The sequence below is a fragment of the Engraulis encrasicolus genome, chromosome 15, assembly GCF_034702125.1.
Source record: "Engraulis encrasicolus isolate BLACKSEA-1 chromosome 15, IST_EnEncr_1.0, whole genome shotgun sequence".
NCBI lineage: Eukaryota > Metazoa > Chordata > Actinopteri > Clupeiformes > Engraulidae > Engraulis > Engraulis encrasicolus.
Window position 1 is genome coordinate 526,053 of NC_085871.1, and position 21,095 is coordinate 547,147.

Below are 21,095 nucleotides of genomic sequence, written 5' to 3' on the forward strand. Positions count from 1 at the left end.
TCCATGTTGACGGGCAAGCAGCACTTCTTAAAAACACCTGCTTTCACAAACTGTACTCACACATTTAGTTGGAGGATACACAAGGATACATACATATCCTCACCATTCCACATATGAAAACATTCAATGTTCAAACCCCTACCAAACCATTTAATTGAAGACTCAAACAACACAAAAATAAATGTATACATTAAATCATTTGGACATTAAAATGTATGCATTATTGTACATCTTTACCCACTGTCTGGCAGGAGAGTTATATTGACAGATGCAACAGTACAATTTGAAATCCTAGGCTGCAGATTTGTACATAATGGTTACATAAATGTATAGTGAATAATAGCCTACACAAATACATCAGAATACCCCACACAGGACTGGCGACATGGCACTGACCTGGCATTCATTCTCTGTGCACACATACACACCCCTGCACCTATCAGACACAAACCTTAAAAAGAAGAAATCATCATATACATCAAAAACAACCTCTGGCTTTTTTATTTTGACTTTTTATTTATTTTTTTACATAACATTAGCTCTGTGCAGTTGATCGTTTAAAAATGAATCGAAGGTCTCCCTAAATGACAAAAAAACTGACAAATATAGGCGTGTGCAATCTGAATACCTTTAGACACAGATCATCACACATTCATTTAAAATTTGTGGAGAAAAAGGCATTTGGTTGGATGCAGGCACTACCATTATGCAACATCCAGCATAGTGCCGTCAGCAAAACAAAAAAAGAAGAGCCATCCAACCAAATACCCTCCTGTGGAGAGGAGCCCGATAGCCAAGGGATGTTGAATTGGCGACGATTAGCGTCTAATCAACGCAAAAAGATGCCCACCGCCATCGATTCAACATCCCTTTGTCATCAGAGGAGCCTGACCTTCTCTTAAACGACTACACCCAGACTGACACCTACACCCAAACTGACACCTACAAAATCCAAGTACATTCCCCTTTTACATGCAGTGCCAGTCAGTTTTTACAAAGCACAAAGTTAAGGCACAATGAGGTTCTCTGCTGCAGGTAGTGTGCACCAGCCTTAAAACATTTTTAGTTGTTTTGTGCAACAGTTATACAGATTGCTGCAAATACTGCACCCTGTGGTCAACTACACTGCATCTTCCAAACACACACAGAGAAAGCGAGAAAGAGAGAGACAGAGAGAGAGAGAGAGAGACAGAGAGAGAGAGAGAGAGACAGAGAGAGAGAGAGAGACAGAGAGAGAGAGAGAGAGAGAGAGAGAGAGAGAGAAAGAGAAAGAGAAAGAGAAAGAGAAAGAGAAAGAGAGAGAGAGAGAGAGGGGACGGGTTTCTATGACCACAGCCAAATCAACCCAGTAGCAATCCTGCAGTAAGAACCTACTCAAAATACTTTAACGAGGGACTGGACATCACAGATTTAAAAAAAAAAAAAAAAAAAAGTGTTGAAAGACAACATGGGGTTAGAAGGACGGACGGCAAACTGTATCAGCGACGCATTGCAGAGATACAGAGCAGAGAGGCCTTCCACCCAAGGACTTTAAGACTTTACTCTCTTGTCAACTGTCCAGCAATCTCCACCCCGCCCCGCCCCACCCACAACAAAGAAAATAATAATAATAATTATAATAATAAACACTGAACAGAAAGCTGAAAGCAGCTTCCGGTGTCCACAATGAACTAATCACATCTAATATTCTCGCCAAAAATTGCAGGCCTTCCCAATCAAAGATAAACTGTTATGTCTGACCAAGAAATCTAAGCCTTAGAAACTTAAGTCCTAACAGGCTTCTTTGGAATATTCGATCAAGGAGCAAAAAACAAAAAAAACAAAAAACTTCTATTGCATGGTCTCAGTGGCACAGTGGGGAACAATGCAACACCACCAATAGCCACACAGCAGCTGGGAGTCAGTCCACAACAAAGTCTTTACAAGTGTCATCGTCCTCATGTACCTGTTCAGAGGTCTATAATGTTAGACAACATGTCAATGCCATCCTGTCACCCCCCGCCATTACAAATTAACATAGCTGCTTGAGATAATATAAAATATAATATGACCATGGAATACAATGGAATATAGCCTGGCTGGGAGGACTTCAGTGAATACTGAGTGACATACAGGGCATGGCAGAGATGGTGCAGAACAACAAAAAAAAAAAAACAGCAACTGATGGGCTGTCTGATCATAAGTATAGTATTATCTCGTAAAACCAGGCCTTGGTGCATGTCCAACAGGGGGGTATATGAAGAACGTGGTAAAGTGATGAGCCAGGCTTAATTAACCTATAGGAAGTGGTAGATCTACTAATATACACACCTGCAGGCATCATTTAGTTTAGAAAACGAGGACTCCAGGCTCGTCTATTAGATGATTTGCCTCTAGGATTAAGCACAAGGTTAACTTAACCTGGCATACTACTGAACCTGCATCAAAGTATACCCACCTGGTCGTCTGCTTTTCAAACACCTGACTAGCCTGGCCACAATCTCAGTCAATGTGTCTACCCCTCCCTTTCTGAAAAATGGATGCAGTGTTACTATTTTCTTGGCAAGAAACAAAGACAGCTTATGTGTTTTTTTGCATTCTATACAAATTCAACCGCCACCATTCACTCGCAATATATATTTACAGTACCCCCAAATACTTGTTGTGCATGCCTTCCTTGTTTGACTAAAACTACAAAAAAGGATTACATCACAAAAAAAGACATCTGTAAGAAATAAACATCCACATTTTTATGTTACAATTCAAAGCTTAAATATAGGCATACTTTAACCAGCACATGCAGTTATGTAGATCTCGCAGTCTCTCCGCTTAGCGTCGGGAGAGAGGGAGGGACGTTTCATAAAAACGGGGGTGGGGAAAGGGAGAGCGCGCACCATAGAGAGAGACAGAAGTGCAGCCCTCTCTTACATATACCTTTTTAAATATGAACATTATAACTTGGAAGCCACGTCTCTTTAGATCCATAGAGTTTATGTATTATAAAAAAAAACCAAAGATATAAATTTGTGTCCACTGCACCAGAGAAGCAGGGTGAGGGCCGGGAGCTGAAGGCGAAAGGAGTTCTCACACACTCGTGTCACTTAACTCTAAACCAGTTGATCAACCCCCTTCCAGAGCTCAGTCGGGTTGCTCCGAAGAGGCCCTTGAGGTTTGACCCCCTTGTCATACACTCGAGCATCCCTTCCCTTAGTTGCAGCTGCACTCCCCGCCTCCCCTCCCCAATGGTCAGCCGCGGCAGGAAGCTCTAACGTTAGCGCTGCTCGGGCGGCATGTGTGCCTCAGCATCAGCGATGGAGCAGGAGGTGGGGGGCTGCAGGGAAGGGGGGAGAGAGTGAGGAGGAGTCAGTCAGTGAGAAGGTGGGTGGGGCTGGGTGCGAGGTAGGGGGCTGGGGCTGGGTGGGCGGTGGTAGTGTGGGGAGAGCGCTGCGGGAGGGAGAGAGCTAGAGCAGGCTCCTCAGGAGAAGCCGAGGGAGTTGGCTGTGTTGGAGCGGTGGCGGAGGCCTGCCATGGCATCCATGAGGCTGCTGCTGGAGCTGGAGGGCTTCAGGGGGGCCGTGCAGCCCACCGCCTGGGGGAAGCGCTGGTGGTAGCGGTCCAGTCGCAGGTACTTCACCGTCACCAGCTTACCTGCAACCACACATGCACGCACACACATTATTATACACACACAGCAGACCTTCACATGTCAACTGGCATGCTGTGCACAGCACACAGGCTTCATGCATAACTATATATATATATTCTGACATTAAAACTTTTTTCTGAAGGAATAGAGGCCAAAACCAAAGTCTTCATAGCATTCATTCATTTCTTCCCACATTTCAATTTTATTTTGCTATTTAATGGTTTTACTAAACCGAACGTTACACACTGCAACGTAAATGGTTACATGAACACATACACTGTGCACTCCCCATTCAGCATGTCAATGTCCACTGTTTGCATGTAATTTAAAGATATGGACAGCTGGTATTTTCGGTCTGCAGGCCTTACCATCAAACCAGGAGCCATGCAGCGCCTTGAAGGCCTTGCCAGAATGCTCTGCCGAGAGACACTTGACATAGACACAGCCCTGCAATGGAAGAGAGAAGCACATACTGTAGCTTACTTTCATTACAAGAAATATTTATCAATGTGTAAATGTTTGATAAAACACTAGTTCAGACATTAGTCCAGACCCGTCAAGGTTATTATGGCCCCATTCATTTCTGTATTCAGAGAGAATGAATAAGTAAGTAAGTAAGTAAGTAAGTAAGTTAGTAAGTAAGTAAGTAAGTAAGTAAGTAAGTAAGTAAGTAAGTAAGTAAGTAAGTAAGTTAGTTAGTAAGTAAGTTAGTAAGTAAGTTAGTAAGTTAGTAAGTAAGTAAGTAAGTAAGTAAGTTAGTTAGTAAGTAAGTTAGTAAGTAAGTTAGTAAGTTAGTAAGTAAGTAAGTAAGTATGCCCCTTATTATCCCACAGTGGGGAAGGTTATGTGTTGCAGCAGTAACATACAAACAGCTTGTGCAAAAACATACATACAGACACAGGACCAGGAAGTTAAAAATATAGAAGGGAGATATTAAATAGAGATGCTATAAAAAAAGAGATATTTTGTGTCCAAATAAATACGTTAGTAAAAGTGCATAAAAAACACAGGTGGTACAGTGTTAGCAGCATCATAAAAGTAGGAAGAGACTAAAAAGTAAAAAAATAAGTTAAAAAAAGAGGTCCAGAGAGTCACAGCAGCTAAGCTAAGATGACTATTGTTGCAGGTGTCGGATACTGGCTAAAACTCCACCCACCTTGACAAAAAAAAATGTTCTGCTGGAAACACTGACAATATTCATTATTGGCCAAGTTTACATGAGGTTTTTAATTCCGAATTAATAATTCCGCTTTAAATAATTCTGTCAAGTTTACATTGCACTTTCATTTATTTCCAAATTGCATGATGCATGAGATTTTCAAAGCAGAATTACGTTTTATTCGGGATTAAATAGAGTTAATTCCGAATTAAATGATGCCATTGTTGGTAACGTCTTAAAAAAAGAAAAGAAAAGAAAAAGACACTCAAGAGAACGCAAACACAACCTACCTCTCTGGAATTTTTGTCGACGGCAATGTGGACGATTCCATCGTTGTCGCTGCATTTTTCAAGAATGGCCTCGTGGATGGCCAGATGCCAGTTCTCCCCGACCTCCCTGCATGGACGACAAAGACATGGAAGTGAAGTGAGGCTAAATGGGGTCCCGTCCACTGTGGACTCTGCACCTCTAGCCACACTACATAGCTACAGTAGATCCACATCAAATGGAGCCAGGCTCTAGACTCTAGAGCGGGGGTGGGGAACCGTTTTCATTCAAGGGTCACTTCCAATTTTACAAAGTCCTCCAAGGGCTGTACTATGAAAACAAACCAGGATTTCCCCTTGCGCTTTAGGCCTATATTGAAGGTGGCCACCTTTACAATAGACCCCCTCTTCACTAGGTGCCCAGAAAATATAACTTAATTGCATTGCAAATGTAATTTCTTATATTTCTTTACAAAACATGTCATATTTCATGTAAAACTATATAACATAAAAATTGTATCAGGGGCCGTATAAGACTGCCTTAAAACAGCCCTCGAGACATAGTTTCCCCACCCCTGCTCTAGAGACTATGGGCAGGGTTCTAAAAGTTGACTGTCAAATCCCTCTGCACGTACTAGGAAAGTAACCCAACCAATCAGCACAATCTAATGGTCTCTCCCAATAGGATGGTTATATTATATAAAAGCATATATTCAAGGTTTTATGGAAACAATCCCTTCTCTCCGCAACCCCCCCAGCGATACCTCTGTGACCCACCACTAGGGTTAGGAAGGACTGATGTAGAGCATTGGTGCTTGTGTTGAGTGGCAGCATGGGGGCTCTACCACATGGCATGGGGCGATGAGTCTTCTGTAGCCTTTAACAGGGTGAATGGCGTTGCGGTAGATACTCACATTACGGGGTCAAACATGTTGCGGATCTTCAGACAGGGTGTTAAACTGTTGGGTGGAGAGTTCCTCTTGTCCAGTGGGAACGCTGCAATAGGACACCAGACGTCAGGGAAAGAAATGAACAAACAGCACACAGATTTTGCATTGAGAGGAACACGCAAAACCCTTCATAATCGTAGTAGGCCAAAAGGTTATACAAGAGTTAGGCATGACAGAGTTTCTGTGCACTTTCTGCCGGAGTTTCTCAACACTGAAGAATTAAGTCCTTCCAGCACTTCTGTTCTGCATTGTACTAGTTTACATTTCACCATTTTCAGTTTAATCCTGCGCAACAGCATACCAACATAGCGTTAAAATTCAAGTTCATTTTTGCCTGTGCTGCTCAATGAATACCACTGTTAATCCTAACTTTCAATTACAGTCACTACACTAAGTAAGTGAAATGTGAAAATATACTTAAACGTGAAAATATACTAAAGTATTAGCTTACTCCAGCTGTTAAACACCATTCAATGAGTCTGGACTACGAACGTACTACAACCTACCCAGAACTAACCCAGAGTTAACTTGGTAAACTGGGGTTGACAAAACCTGGCTACCTTGACCTGGTTACCTGGCAGTAACCTGTATTACGACATTGATTAATGATGTTGGTTTGTCTACCCCGAGCTGCCTAAACTGGAGTATCTGCATGTTCTTGTAGCAGGGCAACCGTGGCCATGATTCTCGCAAGATGTTTCGCCATTTCAGTCAGAGAGTACTTCAAAACGAATTTAACCAAGAACATTAACTGCTAATGCCAAGTTTGAGATGTAGAGTAACTCTTGAAGTAACCCATAACCCCGCTTCGTAGTATAGGCCACATGTGGTCCACTTAATTTGTTTTCAAAGCATAAAACTATTTCCACAATCATCTGCATATTCTGTTGGCCACCCCCACAGAACACAGGACTCATGGGTCTATTACATACGCCGCCAACACCGGTGACTTCAGTAATCAACATCAACACCTCCTTCTGACACAAGACCTTTGATACAAACACTATTGCAAGAATAAATACCTGCTAGCACTTAGTGATTGTGTGCAATACACAACTGGCCAGACCACAGGAGCCAAGTGTGTGCAAAGCAGCTATACTGATGTTTGTTTACAAGCAGCACATCCTTTTGCCATTACTGTGTAATAAGGCCCATGTAGTTGCTGACCCTGCTGTAGCACAATAGTGTCAGTAGTGATGTGTAAGAGCCACAGCAATGCGAGATGTGGTTGTTTCATCAGATTACACCCCTGACCTTCTGCATTGGAAACCTGAAATGTCTGTCTGGCCTTTCACAAAAAAGAGCATGCAAGCGGAGCTCAATAAAATTACACAAAAAGCCAGACAGCCATGAAGAGGAGGACCTGCACAGACCTTTCAATGTTGTTCTCAATTTGTTAAGAGCCCAGGAAATCTGAGTCACCTTGACGGAACTTGTTGCAGAGATGTGGACTTGTGAATTGGACTTGGACTTGAGTCAGACTTGAATCACAAATTACTTGAGACTTGACTTGGCAATATTGGGAATGACTTGTGATTTGACTTGACAGTTTTAGCTTGCAAGGCCATGTCTAGTCTAGATATAATTCCATTTTCTGCATTTGAATATGAAAATATTACATGGAAATTATTTGTCCTTAAACAGTACCAATAGGCCTACCATTTTTTGTGACTGAGGAAAGGGGAACATGCATAGCAGTGTGGAGAGCTAATGCATTTATGACCAAAAGTACTTGTCAAGGTCATGCATAGAATACATGGTGACTTGTAAAGACTTAGGAAAAATGAGGCTTGCGCTTGGCTTGGGTACAATGGGACTTGGACTTGGTCAAATGTGTCTAAAGTCAGGCTCAAACTACACGACTCCCGATTTTGTGTGCGATTTTGAAGCCGGGTTGCGCCGCACACTACAAGAGAATCACAACTGCCATTCTTATCCCTGATCGTAAAAACCGGGACAATGAACAACGTTCTATTTCGTTCTATTTAGACATGCCCATAGACGGCCATTGTAAAGCCGGTTGAGACAAAATCCATATTAGCTAAAAAACAAAGACAGCAGCAAACATGAAATAAATGGTGAGAGGGACTCTAAAACATTGCAGACAACTCAGAAAAGGGGCTTCGTGTTGAAAATAGTTGTCCTTTAAATAATGTATGGAGGGTTCACATACTTTCAAGCAGCACTGTATATAGTAGATGGCTAGTGGCCCGGTGTAAAGCCCTTGTGATGGGTACCTTCAGAGACACTTTGTATAGGAGACGAAACACTTCAAAAAGCAATTCGTAACACCAATATGGTGTGTGCCTGCACATCTCCCACCTATCCGGCAACAAGAGCCAATTGCTTGCTGAACTGTGCTGACAGTTATCTAATCATCTCGCCGCATCGCCGCATAAGCTTTTACGACTGCTCAAACCATGGGACTAATCATGGTACTAATCTGAAATAGCTGCCCTGAGGCGTCGCCAAGATGGCCACGGAGTGAAATGACTTATGGGAAAGTGACTTTGGTACCTTTGCCTTGCCAGACTTTGGAGGGCATCATGATCTTGTCACAGGACATGGAGGGCTGCAGCCACCTCCAGACCTCCTTGTCGGCTCCCTCCACCCGCTGCACCTCCGTGCGGATGCGCGACTCGTTGGCGGCCAGGAACTTCACGGCCCTGTCCCACACCTTCTTCATCTTCTTCCTGTAAACAAGACGTACAGATATGCAGTGTTGTTATTCAGCGACCACCAGCAGAGTCTGCTTACACTGAATGCATATGTACATTACATTACATTACATTACATTGCATTGCATTGCATTGCATTTGGCAGACGCTTTATAACCAAAGCGACTTTCAAAAGTACATGCATACAAGTGTATGCATGATGGTCTTTGTTACAGTGTAGGTGGCCTGCACACCTTGAAAGGGGTTTTTTTTTGCTTGCAGGTGCGGCTATTTCAGAAGATATCACATCGAAGACCAGAATAGTAAAACACTGCTACAGTTTTGCACAAATGGTCTGACTGACCGAAAAGTTAGTTTCTACATAAATGATTTGTCAGTAACTGTAGCAGTGTTGCGCTATATGATCCTTTAATAGTGCAACCCCAACTGAAGAAATCCATTAGGGTAAGCATCTTTACAAAAACCAAAACTGTATACACTGTGTGCAGAATATTAGGCAAACATGTTTTTTGACCATATTGTCTTTTTTATGCACATCTTCCAGCAGCAATCTATATGAACATGAAAACCTATTGGATTTAAGCATTCCAGGTCATGCATATTTGTATAATAAGATGGGGGTTTGGTCGAAGGTGCCCAACACCTTATATCAGGTGTGCATAATTATTAGGCAAATTTGTTTTCTTCTGGGAAAATGGGCCACAAAATAGATCTAACAAACTCTGAAATGTCTATTAACAATTACAAAGTGTTCTAGAGGGATGTGGCTGTCTTGAAATTAGCAAGATGTTGGTCACGTTCGCACAGAACTATCAGATGCGCCGTTACAAAGTCATCAGTCTCTTAAGAGATCTCACTGCCAAACATTGAGAAGAATTTAACGTGAAACTACAAAAAAATAATATTACCCTGCCTATCATATTCAAGAACAGAAACCAACACAGAGTGTCCAGAAGAACAGGGTATTGAGCGCTCAGAGACATGGCCAAGGTAAGAAGGGATGACACCAGACAACCATTCAACAATTTAATTAAGTCAAGACTGGGTCAAAAATACCTGGAGACAGAGTTTTCAAAGGTATTAATGGACTTGGGAAAGTGACTCTTGACAGACAGGGTGGATGAACCCATGGCTGGATCTTTTAGAGGGAGAAAATAGCATCGTTTACGAAGACAATGGTATTTATGCAGTAATCTGCTGGCATTTAAGTGGAACTCGGGAACTGATCTGAGTGTGCACATTACTGATCTAGCCATAGGCTCATCAACCTGGTCCATTAACAGTCACTTTCACTAGTTCATAAAACCATTGGAAAAACTGTCTAAAGACTTCTTGACCCAGTTGACTTAAGTTTCTTGTTGAGTGGTCTTCAGGTTTCAGCCTGTTTTACCTTGGCCATGTCTCGGAGTGCTGAATACAATGTTCTTGTGGACACTCGATGTAGGTTTCAGTTCTGGAATATAACAGCACTGCAGGGTAATAGTTTTGTGGTAGTTTCATCTTCAATTCTCATCAATCTGGCAGTTACTTTGTGAGCACATACTGATGGCTTGTAACGGTGCATTAGATGGATGTGACCAAGAGAGCCACACCCCTCTAGAAGACTTCAAAATGGTTTATAGTCTTTACAGAGTTTGTTAGATCTCTTTTGTGGCTCATTTTCCCAGAGGAAAACACAGTTGCCTAATAATTATGCACACTAATTTTGCCCTGATACAGGGTATTGGGCTCCTTCGATCACACAGTCTCTTATTATACCAATATGCATGACCTGGAATGTTTAAATCCAATAGGTGCTCATATACATGAAGGGTGGTGGCGGACAATATGCATAAAATATATATATATATGAAAAACAGTTATTCTACCTGTCCTGCGGCTGAATGAGTGCGTCTCGGACGTGTGGTATGGGCAAGTAGGGCTGCAAATCTTTATTCTCTTGACAAGCCTCACTGTGGCTCCGCAAAACATCTGGAAACACAATTGCATATATGAAGTCACATGAATTGGAAAAATCAACAATCAAATAGTGCTTACAGTGCTTCAGTCCATGACCAAAGGGGCTTTTCAGAGAGCTGGTTTGGTGACTTTGGAACTTGTGTTTAATACTTATCCACATACATCGCTCCTCGACACTCGCTGAGTGATAGCAGTCAATAGAATCTGACGCTGCATCCCAAAGTCCCTACTCCCTTTCCCATGTAGTAGACAAAAATTGAGGAAGCGTCTGTAGTACATCCGAATACCCTAGTAAGCTTTCAACCACGAGCCGAACAGTACCAGGATGACTTTCTATATCCGGTCATATGGTTACTTTGCTACAACTTCGCTATCCCAGAAGTCCACGGGAAATGAACGACTGCACGGTCACTGGTCATTAGCGCGACTGACCCGGTTCAAAGGTCATGTAAATGCCGTTGCTGTAGCATATTCAATTTGTATTACTATTGGCTAGCTTTCTACGTAGAAGCTACACTGGTCAGGACGCAGAGTGGTAGCTACCGGTAAAGAAGCAGTGCCTACTATGGTATTCGGACACCGCCTTAAATATATCTACTTTCATCATCGTTTCATCTATATTGCTGTGTTCACCATTATTATTGAATGCATTAAGCGTCGATTTTCTTTTTTTTTTAAACATTCTAGTTGCTTTGTGTCAAGCCATCTTTGTAGGCTAGTAAAGTGGCTTGTGGACAAACGACAGGGTTTTCCAGTCTTTCTCATGGAAATCCATGATGCGAAAATGAGGCGTCTCTGATTGGCTGCCTCCTGCTCTGTGTACATCCGAGAGTAGCAACCAGCTGATGGCTAAGCTGATTGAGGTTTCGTGCCACCAGCCATCACTTGTTTTGAGAAGTTGTGGGGAAAAAAAACACTCAACACGTGTTTTTTGAAAAACAGCCGTACATCTATGGGCAGGCATAAACCCAAGTGGGCCGCAACGCCTTTCCAAAGTGACGTGAAGTGTACAGGCTGTTCCTGATTCGCTTAGACGCTCTGTATCGTTTCTGTGAATGGGAAACACAGCCAGTGGAGGTGACGCGCCACTTGCAGGCATAGCATGTGTATGTAACTAGGGATGACTTCTTTTTAGTGGAAGTAGATCTTGCCATGTGATGTTGTGGGTTTCAAGTTTTTTAACTTCTGCGTGAGTAGCGAGCATCAATGTGTGTGGATGCTGCTTTGGAGGCATACTACCAATACAACGTCAATGCTTCAGCAAGCACAGCAGCGACCTGTGGCTTACCGATGATTCTCTCCACCATGTCGTACATCTGCCTGGTCTCCTCCTCCTCTCTCCTCCAGCGGTACTTCATGTAACTCAGCAGGCCCCACACCATCCCGATTCCTACACACACACACACACACACACACACACACACACACACACACACACACACACACACACACACACACACACACGAGTGGATGTCAGCTTTAGAGGAGAAAAAGACTAGCCTTGATAACACACACGCACGCACGCCTGAATGTCAGTTTAAGAACAGAGACAAAATCTGGTTTTGATACAATAACAGCACGTAGCGTTGAAACCAGAAGGTTTACATACACTGTATGTAATGTATGTAAGGCCCATTCCTCCACACAGGTATCGCCGGGCCATGTGTGTAGGCCGTGCAGCACACCTGCCATTTCAGCTCTGCCCATAAAAGCTGAATAGGATTTAGATCAGAAATTTGTGAGGGTCTCTTCCAAACTTAAGATTAAAAAATGTAAACCTTTGACTTTGATGAAGACACATTGTGTAAAATTCATTCCCTCCTTATTTTTTGATTTGGAAATACTTTTGGCCTGTGGAAATCATTTTAACAATCCTAAACTACCTTACACTGGAAAGGTTTAATCCGATTTAAAATCAGAGAATGAGACACAAAAAGAATATTGTGAGTCATGTACAGTGTATCTAAACTTGGTTTCAACTGTACAGACACGCATACACCAGGACCCATGAGCGGACATCCGTTTCAGAGTGGCATCGAGTGCTGACGGTCGGCATTACCTGCAAGTATGAGGAGCACTCTGAGGATGACGGTGAAGAACGCCCTTCGGAAGCGACACAGGAAGGACATCCGAGGATGGGTGGACTCTAGGCGGCTGATCTCCGACACGTCAGTCACCGCCTCCTCCGGGACGGCTCCAATCAACCTGGGAACCCGGAGAGACAGACACACGCATGGCCTTTAGGGCAGTGGTTCTTAACAGGAATAGTCTTGGGACCCACAGTTGTCCATGGTCATTTACGTTGTAACTCAAAATGTTGTCATGCCGACTGAATCTTCAAGTAAAATTATGATCCTCCATATCATCAAATGCATGGATATATTGTTGATATTTTTATGAAAATGATATCCAATGCACTTGATAAATTGAATCAGCATTTGCATTGTATGCTGACATACTTACCACATGTCTATCAACTATTAGAGAGGAGTATTAACTAGGTTTTAATCTCTTAATCTTCAACCATGTTTCAATCTCTCTTCGACATCACAGTCAATCATGCAATACTGCATCATGTTTCAATTTGGTGACTGACAGTAAAAGGGTGAACTGATACATTTTTACCCCACAGCTCAGTGACCCACCCAGGACCCCTTTGCGAACCACTTTTGTGTCCCGATCCACCAGTTAAGAAACACTGCTTTAGGGTGCTCCACTCGGCAACAGAGAGAGACAGGCACATGCATGGCCCCTAAGGGTGGTCCACCAGCTTCTCCCGGGACATTTCAGCAGCAGTAACATGAGGTGGCAACATGGCAGCCACAGTTACATGCATGCATTGCGGTATCCTCAATGCAATAGGATATTAAGCATTCAGTCTTGGCATTTGTGCATGTCAACACTTTCACACAAATTTAAGTGGGAGCAAGGAGGAAGAGACGTATATGCTCCTCAGGGTGCTCCGCTATCATCTTCCAGGATGTTTCAGTAGAGGCTGACTTTCAGTGACTCCTTCACACCTTCCCTCTGGCCTCACGTCATCAATGACATTTCAATATGATAAAAATTATAATCCAAAATCTTACACACACACTTCAGAAGTTCTGCACTCATTTGCAATCAGGATAATTAATGGACAAAAAAAAGCCCAAAATGTTACTCACGCCGACATGATGACATTGAGGAAAACCCAACATCTCGTTTCCTCCAAGGGAGGAGTAACGAGGACTAAGCAACGAGGCCAGTGAAAATGACCGGAGGAACACATTGAGAGGCATCCATCTGCATGAGGTGGTGACATGTCCGGCACCCACAGACAAATATGAATAACGTGGCCCGATAAATGGCCAGATGAATAGCCTCTGTCTGGATTTGTGTTCTCCAAGCGTGGAGCTGATTTCTCCATGTTTACGTCTATACTACATGAAGATTGGTTAGAAAGTGGAGGACATTTCCCCCACGGTACAGTAACAATGAAGATTTCAGGGATGCTTCATTTCCTAGCATGAGAAGTAATTCCGTTATTGCAGCCCACACAATAATTTGGACATGGCCATGGCTCTTACCATGACATTTTATTATGTTTCAAACGCTATTCATGGTTTAACCCCTTACTGAGGAGGTTCCTTCACAACCATCTAGTGGCGCATAACCTGCCTTCAGAAGCCACAAATGCAGAAAACACATCCCTAAAATCACTTGGTGCTTCCTGTGTACACTCAAGAGAAGCTATTTTATGATTTAGGAAGGACTTGAATAAAAACTTTGCATCGAATTGTAACTCCCAAAAGGTATCACTCAAACTCTGCTGAACTTTGCTGACTGTACGACCAGAATCCATGCGCATTTCTCATCAGCAAGCCAGACTTAAGGTTAGTGATCAAGACAAGTCAGTCTCACCGTATGCCCACATCCTCTCCTGTCCGAACGATCCACTCCAAGGCAGACACCATTAACTCTCCATAGGCCGGGTTCTGGAGCTGAAAAATGATGAGGAAGCGTCCACACATTGATTAAACACTGAGGTTCAGCTCTTAAAACAAATGCAAATGTTAAAGGTGCACTGTGTATGATGGTGGCCAGAGTAGGTATTGCAATGATGCTGCTCATTGAAACTGTGCTGTCTGCTGCCAAATTTGATATATTCATTCATATTTACTGATATATATTTACTGATATTTGACCTGATATTTGACCAAAGCATAGACCAAAGTTTAGCAGCTGAAAATGTCTATTTCTTGAAAATTCAAAATGGTGGACAATAAAGAAGGCATTTCCCAGTCATAATGAATACTTAGAATTTTATGGTGGTGGTGAGTATTCATGAAAAAGGTAACATTTGTGAAAGGGCCCCATCAATTATGGAAATAAACTACTAAAAATATTACACAATGCACCTTTAACCATAGGTGTAAACCTTCATTCCGTCTTATGGCACAGGGACCATATTGGAAAGAAGGGTTTAATGTTTTCACTTGTAATCCCTTACACACGGACGGTGTGTCTTTCTATATCCATAAATAAACCAAACCAAGCCAAAGCATGGCTCAGAGTCAAAGTATTGCATCCTTAATAAGGCTTACACATTATTGTGGCTTTATGTGTTGTGGAATAGATGGCAACTGTTGCACTATTCAAAAGACAATAATACCAACCTTTAAATATGCTTCCGCATCGCTCATGGACAAGCTTCTGTTTAACACTTGCTTCTGGTCCCCACAGTCATATTCACCTGTTGGATGGACAAAGTACCTTCATTTGCACCAGATATGGTAGATAGATTTTATCACTGATATTAGTACAAAATTTTGATAGATTGCAGGAGTACCCGTGGAAATATCTGTATGCACATTGAGTTCTTTGACTTGTGCTTGTATGTTTTGTGGTTTAGATGTTCTGTTGTACTGTATGTGTGGCTATGGACTTCAATCTGTTATTTTTTTTGACTCAACACTGGCATATTACCTGCGATATTGGCAAGGTGCTCATGTAGATGAAGCAGCAGTTTCAGAATTGTCTTTTTCTCTTCGGTATTCTGAATGAATGAAGACAGAAGACGGTTATTGCAGTGATGCAAGAGTCCATCAAGCCATGGAAAACACTAGTCTCATTGAAAAGTAGTTTAACAGAAAGAACTCAAGACTGTTTAAACCCCACTTACATAAGTCTCATCAAATACTGTTCCAAACGGGTGGCTCCGGACTGGAGAGAGAGAAACAGAGACAGAGACGGAGAGAGACATATCTGATCAAACACAATGTATTCTAATGTGTTTCTAAACAGTCTGCCTCTTCTCTAATAAGTGTTACGTTATGTCAGAGATGAGAGCAAGCATCTAATTCCAAAGAAGCAGCAGTGCCCTGGAGTGAGTGAGTGTGTGCGTAGTGTACTGTGTGGGGGAGTGACTACTACTCTTCAGACGGTCAGGTTGCCTCCTCACACTTGAGTCACTGTCTGGACAGGGGGAGATCACTCCACTGGCGGCAACCTGCCTAAAGCTGCGCTGAGCTGAGCAGCGTCTGGCTCTGGTGTTCATATCCAGTGGTGCTAAAGTATAGATTTACAGATAGATTTATGTATGTGGAGGCATAGCAGGTGGGTGTGTGTGAGGTTGGTATGTACTTGGATGTGCGAGTGTGTGAGGTTTTGTGTATTCGCTCATCTGTTTGTGATATTTGTTGCTTACCGAACAAGGACTTAAATTCAATCCAATATGGTCCCAATCTAGCACAGGAGCAGACAAGTCTCATGTCTGTCTGCATCACCATCATCAGGAGTGCTAACCAAGTCTGATATAGGAGCCTGACCTGAAGGACAGCAAAACTGTGTCCAAACGGTAGCATGCACTTTAACCTCTCTATTTTAACAACCTATAGCCTCCTTTTCGCTTCAACCAGCATTTGCATGTATTTTACATGGTGTGACCATAGGTTAACAAAGTGACACCGTTTGTTCATGTGCACAGCCAAGCGAAGGGGGAGCTATCTGCAGACACAGCAAGAGGCTAGATCTAAAATCTGTTAAGTTGTCTGGATCAACATAAGCTTGACAGCAGGTGAGGTAGCCTGCTAATGTAACATTAAACTTCCTTTATGCTTTGATAACACTAGCGTGCCATGTGTGTCCAAAAAGCCCAACGCAGGTCGTCAGTGCTCCAGGTAAAAAAAAAAAAAAAAAAGACCAGTCACCCACTCACTTTCAGCTGAAACAAACCCAGGACCCATCATCCACATTCCCTCCTGGGTGTCTTGGGAGAAGGGAGCAATTAGGCCACTTTAAAGCACGTCTGTCTGTGACCTAGATGTCTACACCTCTCTCGCACCTCAGTTGCTACCCTCTCCCCAGGAAAGCCTCAAATGAGAAACTGGCACAAGCCAGGCAGCATTATTAAACTTCCACGACGAGCCCCGGGCCAACTGTGCCACCGGCGGGTAGAGTAGGAAGCCTGAGACGGGGCAACAGGTGTGAGCCCTATCAATGGCAACCTTATCAGGACTTGCAACAAAAAAGAAAAAGGAAGTTGTCTGCAGCATGTTTGTTTGCATATGGGTGTATTACAACTGTGCACACAGACAGTGCAGACTTGAAAACTGACCAAGCATGCTTCTACATGCTAAAGTGGATCATAATGATGGGTACCAGAGCAACTATGTAACCTACTCAAGTTTAATCACCTAGCCTATGAAGGAAACTGAACCGTTGTCTGGGTATTGTGGCAAGCTTGCTTCAATCATCAACCTTTTGGATGGGGCCATATTGTATACAATTTCTGGCAGGACTTCATATGTTTTCTTTAAGCAATGCATTTGATGGCTTTTCATGTTCCATGTGAGCAAACCTCAGTTTGACAGAGGCAGACTTATCTGATCATTGTTTAAGAAGCCCATCCCACACAAAACATAACCACCAACCCTGGAGAGGGTGTGACTGACATGGTGAAACACCACATACCTGGTGCTCTGGCATTCCTATTGACTCATGGTATTTAAACACATGAATACCACACCAAACCTCAACAATTTTGAACACGCGTCAGACTGCAGGCTGGCCTGCTTCAATTGCTTGTAAACTATGCATATGTTTTGGGCATATAAGTACACTGTAAGCGAAAAAATGACATCGTGAGAGGTGTAAGACACAGCTTTGTCTGAGTAAATATATTGGTCTGGTATTGCAAAGTCAAACAAAACACATTTAGCTACTTACTGGCATCCACCTCGGAGGCGCCAGTGCCTCTCATGCGCAGGTACATCAGGCCAAGCAGAACGAAGAAGAGGCAGGCAGCGATTAGGAGAAACATGGAAAGGTAGTGAGCACTAAAGCCGCCTGTTGTCGAGACCTCTTCCCTTTTAAATTGCTGCAGAAGCTCGTCTTCGGGAACAGACAGTTTCTGTTTGTGGGTCGACTGGCTGTAGGCGTGATTGGAGCCCGTGTGGTTCGAATGGTTAGGCCGATAGGTGCCACACAGGCTGTTGTGAGAAGAATACCGTGGTTTTAGCCCAATGCTAAAGCCGCTGGTACTGGCTCCTTCCCCGCCATCAATATGATTTCTCAGATATGCCGATGGATTGCTATTACTTCCTTCCCCTGAAGTTTCGTCAATGATTCCTGAGCCGTACATTCTGGGATAGTGGCGGTTGAGCAGGCCGCCGCTCAGGGCAGACTCTCCAACGCCTGTGGTTTCGTCGTCGTCCTCCTCCCCCCTCGCCCTGTCTAGACTGCTAGCGTCTGAAGTGTCATTTACTCGAATTCCGACTGCCATTTTCCCCTGGCCGCTTGGAGACCCCCTGAAAGTTTTGTAGGGGGATGAGGTTTTCGAATGACTTCGCGTGGAAGTCAGACGGCGTTCTCGCTGACGGTCTTTCTCCGTGCCCCCCTCCTCCTTCTCCTCATCCGAATCCGAATAATCCCCGGGAAGCTTGCTGGTATGCAATGTGTAAGACGCCCTGCTGCCGTTCAGCGCCCGTGTGTCCCTCTCGGTCTCCTCCTCGTAGTCGTCGTCTTCTTCGTAAGCTCTTCCGTCGTTCACAGATGATTGAGAACGATTGGCTGAGTATTTGTCTCGATCGCCCCACCAGGCAGCCCCAGTGCTGCTTCTCAGACTATCGTGCGCGGGCGAGGAGTTGTTCACGCCGACTCCTGGGCTCCTGCGAGCGCCACTGGGTGTTCCTGTAGGCCTTGTCTGCTGGCGCTGCGAGTCAGAGCCTCGGTCTCTCCTACTGCTGCTATGGTTTAGGCCCTCCTTTTTCTGGGGTATCTCGGCATCCGATTCATCGGAGCTAAATCCGAGCACGAACTTCCCACCCCCGCTTGTGCGCCTTTCGTTCGGGGTCGGGCGCCCACCGGGGCTCCGGCTTGCGCTCAGGTGCGTGACGTCATTGCTGGCTGGCCTGGCTTTGGGTCTCGAAGCTCCCGCCGCTGTGTTGCTGCTATTACCACTGCCGCCGCTGTTGTTGTTGATGCTGCCGCTGTTTCGCGTTTTCCCAAATCTAGACCCTCGTTGTTGTTGCTCCTCGCGTAGTTTCTTCAGTTTCTTCAAATACACAGGCCGAGTGTTCTCTGTGATCGGGCCCGGGAAGAATCCAAAGCGCTTTAACTCAGAGAAAAGCTCCTCATCCGTTAACTGTGCAGACGCCATCTTAGCTCGAAACTCGCACAGAAAGCTGTAAAGGAAGTGACGTAGATGGAGTGAACCCAGACGGTAAACTTGAAGAAAAAAAGAAGTTCATTGAACTTCCACAGCCAAATGTCTGCTGATGAACCACCTGCCCAAATTATTTATTTTAAACAAAAATCTAATTCATTCTGAATTGCTTTCAAAATTAAATGTATCCTAGGTTTACAAACACTATATGTAGGCTATTACGCAAGCCATGTCCTACTTTTATTTTTTTTAAAGTAAGAAAACTGCGTTGTCCTGCAGTAGGCTATAAAAGTTGCTGATTGACGGTAACGGCAGTATTAATGCAAAATATTGCAATATTACTGCAGTACCAAAACGTGTGTGGATTTGGACAAGAAAACACTGTATATTGCAAAAGAAAATTGGATACCACAACATCGACATCATGAAAAAAAACTGAAGTAGCGCTGAAGATTATTAATTAGGCTTATAGGCCTATGACTTTTATCCTACATAATTGGCATATCAATTGGGCTCACTTTTGGTCTATCAACACCACTAGTTCAGCGTAAGTAAAACAATGCCAAGAATTGACGCACATTTCACCCTGGGCAGTAGGCTAAATCTTGTAGCCTTCACATAGTAAGACATTAGCTGATTTAGTTTATTTAACCTAGGTGTCACCAACGTGGTGCCTGCCAGGACCGGCTACCCACCAAGGATGATAATAAATAGTCCTAGTGATGACCTCAAGATTTTAGTTTTTCTTCATTTAAGTATGAGATTATTTCTTTATAATCAATAAAGAATATTGTTTTATAACCTATCAAATAATCATTCAATCATAGTGTGATTGAGAATAATGTCAAGATATTGGTAGAAGATTTCGAACAAACAAGTAGTCAGCTATCAGTAGCCCTGGGGTAGCCCAGTAGTCCTCCGACCCAGAAAGGTTGGGAACCCCTGGCCTAGGCTAGGCTACATAATAGGCCGTTAAATGCTATTCAGCAGCCAAAAGACTATGAAAATCGCACAATACACCTTATATTTAAACAAAATTACAGACATTACCAGGCCTACTTTTCAGTTGGTTACAAGTTACAACACAGCAGTGTTCATCAAGCTGTTAATAGGGTGGATTAATGCACGAGCCTACCGGGCCCAGGGGCCCCAAGGGGCCAGGTCAATTTGGCCCCGCAGCCACGACCCAAACCGGCCTTCAAAACCACCTTTGCAATAATAATCTTTCCAAGGTGCTTCATGTGTCAGTCAATATAGTGTACAATGAACTGGTATAGTCCCATAGGCCAAGTCAGGTCCGATGGTGGGGTGCTTAAGCGGGCCAAAGGGCCAGAGGCCCGAAGCCCGGAGCCCGAAGGGGCCAGGCCAACTTCGTCCCATGGCCACAACCCAAACCGGCCTTCAATACCACCTTTGCAATAATCATATTTCCAATTATTTGAGTTCATGAGTTGCTACCATTGAATGTGGTTGCTACAAAAATGACTGTGTTGTTTGTAGGCCTACCTACTGTTTGGTGGATTCGGCATTTAAAACTACGCTTTTGGGCTTCCAGTCATGATTGATGGGTAGTAATCTCAGCATAGCAACACAAGTGTGGCCCTAAGTGACATTAATTTTGTCAATTCAACATCTCAAATCTGAGGGAGCAAGTGAGATGGGACTTGCCATTCCATGCCCTAAAATTGATTAGAATGCAGGAAATTGTCTGGCCCAGGGGGCCATCATTTCTTAATCCGCCCCTGGCTGCTACAAATTGACAGCCTGAATGGCTTCATGGCATCATCACATTTGTAAATTTGCGCCACCTTGTG

At 43.6% G+C, this 21,095-nt stretch overlaps 1 protein-coding gene across 1 annotated transcript; it reads right to left on the minus strand.

Moving 5' to 3' along the window:
• Positions 1-2,707: 2,707 nt before the first annotated feature.
• Positions 2,708-19,309, minus strand: lemd3 (LEM domain containing 3). Its single transcript, XM_063216737.1, has 13 exons — positions 17,844-19,309; positions 15,799-15,839; positions 15,603-15,672; positions 15,293-15,369; positions 14,538-14,617; positions 12,697-12,842; positions 11,926-12,027; positions 10,547-10,649; positions 8,518-8,693; positions 5,965-6,046; positions 5,075-5,180; positions 3,994-4,072; positions 2,708-3,627 (listed from the first exon to the last, which is right to left on the minus strand). The coding sequence occupies exons 1-13, from the start codon at positions 19,273-19,275 to the stop codon at positions 3,455-3,457; spliced, it is 2,667 nt and encodes an 888-aa protein (XP_063072807.1). The 5' UTR covers positions 19,276-19,309; the 3' UTR covers positions 2,708-3,454.
• Between the last annotated feature and the right edge of the window lie 1,786 nt (positions 19,310-21,095).

Bases quoted from the DNA above. Each gene is read 5' to 3' on its own strand.
- lemd3 (XM_063216737.1), bottom strand. From the start codon at position 19,275: ATGGCGTCTGCACAGTTAACGGATGAGGAGCTTTTCTCTGAGTTAAAG. The intron at 15,370-15,602 runs GTAATATGCCAG...TCCATCCAACAG, and splicing joins GCACCTTGCCAATATCGCAG to GTGAATATGACTGTGGGGAC. The intron at 14,618-15,292 runs GTTGGTATTATT...ATCATTTTTCAG, and splicing joins ATGCGGAAGCATATTTAAAG to CTCCAGAACCCGGCCTATGG.